The 10,362-nt window shown below is 44.0% G+C and overlaps 1 protein-coding gene across 1 annotated transcript in view; it reads right to left on the reverse strand.

Annotated features, from left to right (window-relative positions):
• Positions 1 to 935: 935 nt before the first annotated feature.
• LOC106532670 (cytochrome P450 2F2) overlaps positions 936 to 10,362 on the reverse strand; it is a 41,025-nt gene continuing 31,598 nt past the window's right edge. The window contains exons 5-12 of the mRNA XM_014028801.1: positions 7,272 to 7,432; positions 6,710 to 6,778; positions 6,527 to 6,634; positions 6,235 to 6,367; positions 2,112 to 2,197; positions 1,841 to 1,942; positions 1,613 to 1,754; positions 936 to 1,511 (exon numbers count right to left, since the gene is read on the reverse strand). Of these exons, the coding sequence (XP_013884255.1) occupies positions 1,324 to 1,511; positions 1,613 to 1,754; positions 1,841 to 1,942; positions 2,112 to 2,197; positions 6,235 to 6,367; positions 6,527 to 6,634; positions 6,710 to 6,778; positions 7,272 to 7,432 (989 nt within the window). The 3' untranslated portion in view covers positions 936 to 1,323. The remainder of the gene's footprint in view (positions 1,512 to 1,612; positions 1,755 to 1,840; positions 1,943 to 2,111; positions 2,198 to 6,234; positions 6,368 to 6,526; positions 6,635 to 6,709; positions 6,779 to 7,271; positions 7,433 to 10,362) is intronic.

A 10,362-nucleotide genomic window follows, 5' to 3' on the forward strand; every position in this document is an offset into this window, starting at 1 on the left:
GCAGAAACATGCGTACGCACAGTTTTATAAATCTGAATTATTTTTTTTTTGGCGTACGCCATTTTCGCCTTTTGGCCGTGTGTCTACATGCCTAAATGCACTGAGTTGCCGCCATGTGATTGGCTGATTAGAAATTAAGTGTTAACGAGCAGTTGGACAGGTGTACCTAATAAAGTGGCCAGTGAGTGTAAATAATAAATAATCTTAAATTTTTTCGTATGTTTTCAGATTCATCGATCTGTGATGGACTGTCCAGTGTGTACCCTGCCCCTCGCACTGTGACTGCTGGAAATGGACACCTGTGACTCCCGTTACCCTGAAAGGAAAAAACGTGTATAGATAATGGAAGAATGGAGGGACAATTCAGCGATAAATAAATAGAAAAAATAATTAATTGACTTTTTAAGTAGTCATTAAATGCAGCCCTAAACAAAAGTATAGGAGCTTTAAGTCTCCCATAATTTTGAATGCACTTATTTTTATCCACCTCAAAAAGGATCTCTTTTATTAAATCTTACTCTTCTGTCATCTTTAATGCAGACTAATACAAACTATACATCAAACTGTAGGCATTTTCATCTACTTTCAGACAGTATTTGTGTTTTTTAAGAAAATGTTTTTTTCTCTCAAGATGACTCAGAAGTCAGTGTGGTACCACTTTTTGTGCTATTCTTCAAAATAATATGCTGTATTTTTCTGACTTGATCAGGTCTGAAGAATGTTTTTAACTTGTTATATATCTGACATAAAGTGCTGTAAAAATTTCAAATTTTACACAAGTGAAAAGCAATCTCTTTGCTGTCTCACAGTTCAAGATCTATTTTAATTTATTCACACAAACCAAATCTCTCTATTAGTTTCTCAGACTGTAGATCAGTCAGGATATCTGTGAGATGATCGGGAAAAAATATGGAACACAATCAGAGGATCTTTGGTGTGTGTAAATGCTTTCTTTATGGTAGCATTGTAATAAAAGGAAGACAAACAACCAGGAAACTTCTCACTTGAATCTTTAGCGATAGGAACAACAGCTAACAGCTAATACAGACCAAGTACACCAGGGAGTGACATTACATGTATTCCCCATCTACGGCAAACCCTGTAGGACAAAATTAATCATTTCTTATATGATCTACAGAGTGGAAATATATTTGAGAAAAACTGTGTCTGAGACAAAGTTTAGAATGAACTTTAAGCTTCTAAACAATTGTTAACACTTAGATCCACCAAAAATACAATGGCGTCCAAAGGATTGGACAATGATTATAATTATTATTTAACTGATCAGTTATTCATCAGTGTCTGCAGAGCGTCTGCACCTCCTCACTGTTCAGACCTCAGCTGGACCTTCATCATGTAAGGTTTTGGAGTCAACGTTGCCCCAAAAACCATAGTGAAGTCTGGTTCTCCAGCATCCTCTGGCCAGATGAATTTAAACTTCCTCAGCAGGGTCACCGTCATGAGGAACAGCTCCATACGAGCCAGACCCTCTCCCAGACACATCCGAGGACCTGAGATGCCAGAAAAAGAACCAAAGTTATTGTCTTTTTGATCTAAAAAAACTCTGTCCCTGTAGTCCAGGTCTGAAAGTAAAATGGTTTAACAGGTTTACCTGCAGAGAAAGGCATGAAGGCCTCTGGTTTGACAAACTCTCCCTGCTCGTTCAGGAAGTTCTCAGGACTGAACTCGTGAGGGAACTTCCACTGACCCTCCTCCCTCAGCACTGACTCCATATTCTGGATGATTAATGTTCCCTGAAGGGAAACCAAAGGTATGAAGAAAGACAATAAAGATAATATTTCATTTTTACATATACTTGTGTAAATTTAAAGATTCTCACCTTGGGAATGTCATATCCCATTAGCTCTGTGTCTTTAGTGGAGCAGTGGAAGGCACTGAGTGGAACAGTGTTGGCAACCCTCTGGATTTCATGGATCACAGCCTGGATTACAACAGAGATATTACAAAATGTACTGGAATAAATAATCTTAGGTATCGTATAGAAAGAAATCTCAGAAAAGTTGCAGTTTATCTGATAGAAACACATTCAGACATGCCTCTCAGATTAAACATTCAGATTAACAGAACAGATGTGGGATGATGCTCATTACCTGCACGTAAGGCATGTTGTGTCTGTCCTCAAAACTAACCCGATCCCTCCCATCCAGAACTCGATCAATCTCCTGCTGACATCGATCTGATGGGGCAGAAACTGTTTTACACATTTTACCTGTAAAATACACTGCTGGCCAAAAAAAATCTCCACCTGGATTCAACTAAGCTCTATGATGTGGGGTTGCTGCAGGTGGTCAGGTCTAGCTTTAGCCACAGAATGAGTTACAAGAATGAGGTCAGCTGACTACCTGTATATACTGAATGACCAGGTTATTCCATCAACAGAATGTTTCTTGCCTGATGGCACGGCCAAATTCTAAGATGACAATGCTAGGATTCACCAGGCTCTTATTGTGAAAGAGTGGTTCAGGGAGCATGAGACATTTTCACACATAGATTGTCTCCAAAGAGTCCATGGAGAACCTTTGGGATGTGCTGGAGAATCTCAGGCTCTACCATCATCAATGCAAGATTTTGGTGAAAAATCATTGCAATTATTGGGCTGCCACCTAATCGTGGTAGAGAGGATTGAATGTCCCAAAGACCCTAGGAGCTATGTTGTTGGGGGCTTCATGTCCCCAGTAGGGTCACCCAAGGCAAACAGGTCCTAGGTGAGGGATCAGACAAAGTGCAGGCCAAAGACCCCTATGATGAGTACCATAAATGGATTAAGTGTTCCCTCGCCCGGACGCAGGTCACCGGGATCCAACTCTGGAGCCAGGCCTGGAGGTGGGGCACATTGGCGAGTGCCTGGTGACCGGGAATCCACCCATGGAGCCCGGTCGGGCACAGCCCGAATAGGAGACATGAGTCCCCGTTCCCATGGGCTCACCACCTGTGGGAGGGGCCGTATGGGTCGGGTGCAATGTGTGTTGGGCAGTGGTCGAAGGCGAGGACCTTAGCGGTCCGATCCTCGACTACAGAAGCTGGCTCTAGGGACATAGAATGTCACCTCTCTGGTGGGGAAGAACCTGAGCTGGTGTGTGAGGTTGAGAGGTTCTAACTAGATATAGTTGGACTCATCTCGAGACACCGCTCTGGATCTGGAACCAGTCTCCTCGAGATGGTTTGGACACTCTTCCACTCTGGAGTTGCCCATGATGAGAGACGCTGAGCAGGAGTGGGCATACCTATTGCCCCCCATCTCGGTGCCTGTACGTTGGGGTTCACCCCGTTGAACGAGAGGGTAGCCACCCTCCACCTACGGGTGGGGGGATGGGTCCTGACTGTTGTTTGTGCCTATGCACCTAACAGCAGTTCAGATTACCCACCCTTTCTGGAGTCCTTGGAGTGGGTGCTGGAGAGCGCTCCTAACGAGGGCTCCCTCATTCTGCTGGGGGACATCAACGCTCAAGTGGGTAATGATAGTACGACCTGGAGAGGCGTGGTTTGGAGGAACGGCCCCCCTGATCTGAACACGAGCAGTGTTTTATTATTGGAATTCTGTGCTCGTCATAGATTGTCCATAACAAACACCATGTTCAGGCATAAGGGTGTCCATAAGTGCTCTTGGCACCAGGATACCCTAGGCCATACTTTAAAGATCGACTTTGTTGTCGTTTCATCTGATCTGCGGCCACATGTTTTGGACACTCGGGTGAAGAGAGGGGAGGAGCTGTCACCTGACCACTACCTGGTAATGAGTTGGCTCTGTTGGTGGGGCAGGATGCCGGTCAAACCTGGCAGACCCAAACATACAGTGAGGGTCTGCTGGGAACGTCTGTGAGAGTCTCCCGTCAGACGGAGCTTAAACTCACACCTCCGGGGGAACTTTGAACAAGTTCCGGGGGAGGTGGGGGACATTGAGTCTGAGTGGGCCATGTTCCGTGCCTCCATTGTCAAGGCGGCTTACCGGAGCTGTGGCCGTAAGGTTGTTGGTACCTGTCGTGGCTGCAACCCTCGAACCCGCTGGTGAACACCGGCGGTGAGGGATGCTGTCAGGCTGAAGAAGGAGACCTATCGGGTCTGTTTGGCCTGTGGGACTCTGGAAGCAGCCAATATAGGTATCAGCAGTCCAAGCGGATTGAGGCTCAGGTGGTCGCTGAGGCAAAAACTCGGGCATGGGAGGAGTTTGGAGAGGCCATGCAAAAAGACTTCCATACGGCTTCGAGGCGATTCTGGTCCACCACCCAGCATCTCAGGGGGAAAGAAGTTCCCCACCAACACTATTTATGGTGGAGATGGTGCGCTGCTGACCTCAACTTGGGCTGTTGTGGGTCGGTGAACGGATTACTTCGAGAATCTCCTCAATCCTACCGACATGTCTTCCCATGAGGAAGCAGAGCCCAAGGACCCTGAGTCGGACTCTCCAATCTCTGGTGCAGAGGTCACCGAGGTGGGTGGTTAAAAAGCTCCTTGGTGGCAGGGCGCCGGTGGTGGATGAGATCCGTGCAGAATTCTCTAAGGCTCTAGATGTTGCGGGGTTGCATTGGTTGATGCGACTCTACAACATTGCGTGGACATCGGGGGCAGTTCCCCTGACTTGGCAGACTGGGGTGGTGGTCCCCCTATTTTAAAAGCGGGGCCGCAGAGTGTGTTCCAACTATAGGGGGACCACACCTCTGAGCCTCCCTGATAAGGTTTATTCAAGGGTCCTGGAGAGGAGGGTCCGTCGGATAGTCGAATCTCGGATTCAGGAAGAGAAGTATGGTTTTCTTCCTGGTCATGAAACAGTGGACCTCCTTAGCAGGGTCCTGGAGGGTGCATGGGAGTTCGCCCAACCAGTCTACATATGTTTTGTGGACTTGTAGAAGGCATTCGACCATGTCCCTCGGGGACTCCTGTGGGGGGTACTCAGGGAGTACGGGGCACCAGGCCCATTGATATGGGCTGTTTGGTCCCTGTATGACCAGTACCAGAGCTTGGTCTGCATTGCATGTAGTAAGTCTGACTCGTTTCTTGTGAGAGTTGGACTCCGCCAAGTTTGCCCTTTGTCACAGATTCTGTACATAACTCTTATGGACAGAATTTCTAGGAGCAGCCAAGGTGGTGAGGGGATCCTTTTTGGTGACCTTAGGATCACATTTCTGCTTTTTGCAGATGATGTGGTCCTATTGGCTTCATTAGATCATAATCTCTGGCTCTTGCTGGAGCGGTTCGCAGCCGAGTGTGAAGCGGCTGGGATGAGGATCAGTACTTCCAAATCTGAGACCATGGTCTTGAGCTGGTAACTGGTAGCGTCCCCCCTCCGCTTCAGGGAGGAGGTCCTAACCCAAGTGAAGGAGTTTAAGTATCTCGGGGTCTTGTTCACAAATGAGGGAAGAATGGAGCGGGAGATCGACAGGCGGATTGGTGCTGCATCTGCAGTGATGCGGGCACTGTACAAGTCTGTTGTGGTGAAGCAGGAGCTGAGCCATATGGCAAAGCTCTCGATTTACCAGTCGGTCTACGTTTCTAGCCTCATCTATGGTCTCGAACTTTGGGTAGTAACGTGGATACAAGCGGCCGAAATGAGTTTCCTTTGCAGGATGTCTGGGCTCTCCCTTAGAGATAGGGTGAGAAGCGCGGTCATCCAGGAGGGACTCAGAGTAGAGCCGCTGCTCCTCCACGTCAAGAGGAGCCAGTTGAGGTGGCTCGGGCATCTGGTTAAGATGCCTCCTGGACGCCTCCCTGGTGAGGTGTTCCGAGCATGTCCCACTAGGAGGAGGCCCAGAGGAAGACCCAGGACATGCTGGAGGGACTATGTTTCTCAGCTGGTCTGGGAACGCCTTGGGATTCCCCCGGATGAGCTGGCCCAAGTGGCCTGGGAGAGGGAAGTCTGGGTCTCTCTTTTTAGGCTGCTGCCCCCATGACCTGATTCTGGATAAGCGGCAGAAAACAGAAGGACGGACGGATTATTTCAACACTTGATGGAAATAAATCTTGTGACATTGCAGAAGCTTACTGAAACAACGCCACAGAGAATGTGTCGTAATCAAAACAAAAGGTGGCCCAACCAAATCTAATAGTTTTGATTTTATTTGGTGGCGACTGTGTTTTGGCCATGCAGTGTAATTTCTTTACTTCAGAGCAGCCCGAATGTGATGTAATCTCTTAAAGTGGTTATGATGAATAGTTTTTAATGTCATCCTTTTATGCCCTGTTTCGATTTGAAAGAAGAGACTTGTCCTAAAACTTTACCTTGGACCTGCGGATGGTTCATGAGGTACAGAAACCCAGTCAGGAGGGTGTTGGAGGTGGTGTCAGTTCCAGCCATATAAAGATCAAAAGTGATCCTTCTGAGCTGTTCCTCAGAAAATGAAGAATCTTCTTTCTGGACAGAATACAGAGAATATTGTARGAGAAACAAAATGTAAGATTTGTGATAACGCTGAGTCAGCATCCAGATGTTTTCCTGGTTTTAGTTTTTTTCTGTACCTGTCTCACATTCATCAGCATCATGATGTTGAAGTTTTGTATTGTGTTCACACACCTGTTTATCCAGTTCATCCAGGTAGCAGTCCACAAAGTCTCGAGGTTCTCCAGGRGTYCTGGTCCTCTTGTGCTCGTTCACCAAACCATTTGAAAAGTCGAGATACAGCTAAATGACACAGCTTTAATTAATAACATGCATTCTTGATGTTGTTAGTTTGTGTCTAAGCTGTGTGTAAATTACCTCCATATTCTTAAAGGCCTTTTTAAATGGCAGTGGCAGGTACGAAACATATGGAATTGAGTCGTACAGCTGAAAGATTAATTATTACTGATTAGATCAAAGTTTATTTCATTTCATTTTACCATTATTTAGGCAGGCAAATCCCACTGAAATTGAAGATCTCCTTTTCAAGAGAGGCCTGGGCCAGAAGGCAACCTATTGTACATATTTTTGGGCTGTGGGGGAAACTGGAGTACAGTGAGGGGTAAAATTTGGGTTTAATAGAATTTAATCATGTGGATGTGGTATAGGAACACATAACAATGCTTAGATGATATTTTGGACAACGTTAAAGGATGATAACGACTGCGGTTGAGAGGACAAGACACTTAAACTTAATGGGGTAAGGAACCTGTGTAATTGGACCTGATTAGAGGAATGGAAACAATTGAGCCTAATGGGACAGGAAGCAGGTGTGATTGGGCGTGGTTAATGAGAAGACAAAAGACAATTGAGCCTAATGTAATAAACAGGTGTGATTGAGCCTGTTGACAATAATTGTTTCAGGCCTACTTAGACTCACCATGGCCCACGGTCCATTAAATATTTTCAGCATCTCTGTGAACCACTGAATAACTTTTTTAATGGTCTCATCATTGTACTCATAACGGGTCCCAAACAGAACCTTACAGATGATGTTGGAGGCTGCGTTATGGAACATCACCTGAGGACTCAGAGTTTTACCTGTACACAGAATAAAATACAGAACATCACACCAACAGCATAACCAAAAGCTTTAAAGGGCTCCATGATTAGTTGTAACATTAGACTTTATTTTATAAAAAAATATTTCAAGTGTAATATAAAGACTGTAAAAATACTGTAGGCTGTTTATTTTTGTAAATTTCTAAAAGTATATTTTAACACAAACTGAGCCATTTTATTTACACGCAAAGCATTCTGGGTGTAGGGGTACACCTACACCTCTTATGACAGGTGTTATTTAGCAAGGGATCTCTTTTATCTTAGATAAGCATTCCTCCAGTGCAAAAATGAATGGACACAAAAAGTGACTCTCAGTCAGTGAATGTTGATTTGATCCATAAATAGATGCAATCGTTTACTTTACAAATCATACAAAATCACAAATATACACTTAATTGTGAACAACTAATTTCCTATAAAAGTTTTGAGACCAACAATAACAAAGCTTTTAGCTTCTTAATTGACAACCACAGACTCTTTAACTAGAAACACAAATGTCAGCTTAGATGTTTAATACCAGACATTTGAGGCAATTAACTTAGGTTGGCAAGGAAGATTTTAAGACAAAGGAGGAAAGTAAGGTGTTAGCTTTTCCTACTTTTAATTTAAAAAAATGTGGGGTTTAACCAGATAGGCGAGGCTTTCTACTCGGAGTTTTGCCAGACAGTGAAGTTCATAACACAGCCAGCTTTTTACCTTTAGATGTGGTCAGTCACCTTCCTGGTATTTTGGGTTCTGCTTAGAAAATCCGTCTTAGGACCATCAACACAGAGGGACCCTCGGCGTGTAGGTCAGACTTTGCTTGCGTCCGCGTCAAGCCGTAGGAAAGAAGGCAAAGCCAAACCTAGATTCCGATTTCAGAATAAAACTTCCAGCAGGAAAGTTTTTCTAAGTGGATCGATCAGGCGTTGATCTGATCCAGGCTGTGAGGTTTCCTCATTGGCGAGAAGAGTTAAACCTAGCACAGCTTAGCTCTTGATTCCCTGGAGAATCGAGCTGTCAGTGTGACTGATGAGCTGTCTGTCACTTTCTTCCGTCCGGGCGGAAACTCTTAGTTTCTAAAGAGCTCAGAGAATCTAAGTTCCGCACCAGAGGTGACATGAGAAAATAAGTTATCAAGGAAAGTGTTAGTTTCAGAAACTTGCCGTGCCTCCTGAAACTAAACAAACATTATTGTTTCTGTGTGGTTCAGAAACAAAATATATCATGACCCATTTAATAATCTGATGAGAACTTCTTTAAAAACATAACTGAAAGAATGAATTACTTCAAATTCAAAACATTTGCAAATATGATTCAGACAAGTAAAACATTAATGTTTCATCAACTTTAAACCATAAAGATTATTTTAGTTCAATAAGATTTTGCACAGAAAATCCATACATAGCTGAATCATACTGAGGGATAAAAGAGATGTGTCCTCTTTTCTCCTGTAACTTTGATAAACTTTCTCTGATTATCAAAATGCATAATAACTTTCAGTTAAGAGAACAATAAATCAAATTAGATGAAGATTCTTCAGTCTATTATCTGATTAATAAGAAGAGTGTCTCCTTGAAATGTTAAGGCGACCTAAGGTGGCCTAAATTCAGTTCTGAGTGGAACAGAGTTTATGTCCCTTTAAAGGCCCAATCAGAGGACTGAGGTCCAAGACAGTTTCCTTGATAATTTCACTCGAGGTGACCCCTACATGGGTAAATGATGACATGGATAGGTCCTTGGTGCGAGGCTGCTAGCGAGCTATTGTAGGAGTGGGGCTTAAGGTGAATTAAGCTTCTCCCACATCTCTCATACACAAGGTTATGAGGAACCTTTTACCAAGGTATTTCTCATTACTTTTAATATCTTGACTGTGCGAAGTGAAAAGTGACACAATAAGTGAACGTTCAGACGAGTTTAAGTTGATTCATAAAAGACTATGCAATCATTTGTTTACACAAATTGAACAAATCATAAGTACACTTGATTGTGGGTATTCCTATAAAAAGTGTCAAAGTTAAATGAGATGAAAATTCACATCCGAATTTCAATTCACATCAACTTAGGTTGCTTATATAGAACAGTAAAACGTCAGTTCTAATGTTAACAACCAAACAATTTTACTGGCACTTTCAGCTTAAGTTTTGGCAAATAAGACAAGAAAAGGAGGAAAGTAAGGTTAGTATTTCTACTAATTGTACTTTAACAAAGTGTGGTTCAACCGGATCAGCACGTCCCTTCTGCGCTTAGATTTCCACATGACATGCCACTCCGAACACGTCAGTTTTACCCGATGATGGCTTCTTGAGTCACCCCTGGGTAGGAACTGTCTCACCTCCGATCAGTCAGGGAACTTTTTATCGGCTCGCTTACTGTTCCTTGGCGAGTAGGTGTTTTCCAGGTAACTTTTCATCTGTTTCAGTCCAAGCCAGACAGATTCTAGCTGACATCCGGTTCCTTCTTTCAAAATAAAATCTCCCCTCGGGAGGTAAAAACACACTTGGAGGCTCGAAGCCTCGGGTGGGACAGCCTGCTAGCGTGCCGGGCCCCGGCCGTTAAGTCTTCCCTAGTTAGCTCATGAGTTAAGACTCAAAAGCCAAACTGAGTCTCTCCCCAGAGAGAAACTCAGCTTTCTTCCTTGTTGGCATCAGGAAGAAGAGTGTGTCCGTTCCTCAAAGCCATCCATGTTAGTAAGAGTAACGGACAATCTTTGGTTCCGCCCTCAGGCATAGAGATGAGTCAGAGAAAGAAAGATAAGATTTGCCAGGGTGCCAGCCCAAGGTTAAAATTCTATGGCTGTTCACAACAGGATGATAACCCTTCTTCAGCTTTCTTCTGATAGACTCTAAGAGAAATCACTGCAAAACATTTATGATGATTAATTAACATTTCTGTCTTATAATCAGTTCTGAACCGTTCTGTTAGTCCAG

This window comes from Austrofundulus limnaeus, unplaced genomic scaffold, assembly GCF_001266775.1.
Source record: "Austrofundulus limnaeus strain Quisiro unplaced genomic scaffold, Austrofundulus_limnaeus-1.0 Scaffold809, whole genome shotgun sequence".
Classification (NCBI taxonomy): domain Eukaryota; kingdom Metazoa; phylum Chordata; class Actinopteri; order Cyprinodontiformes; family Rivulidae; genus Austrofundulus; species Austrofundulus limnaeus.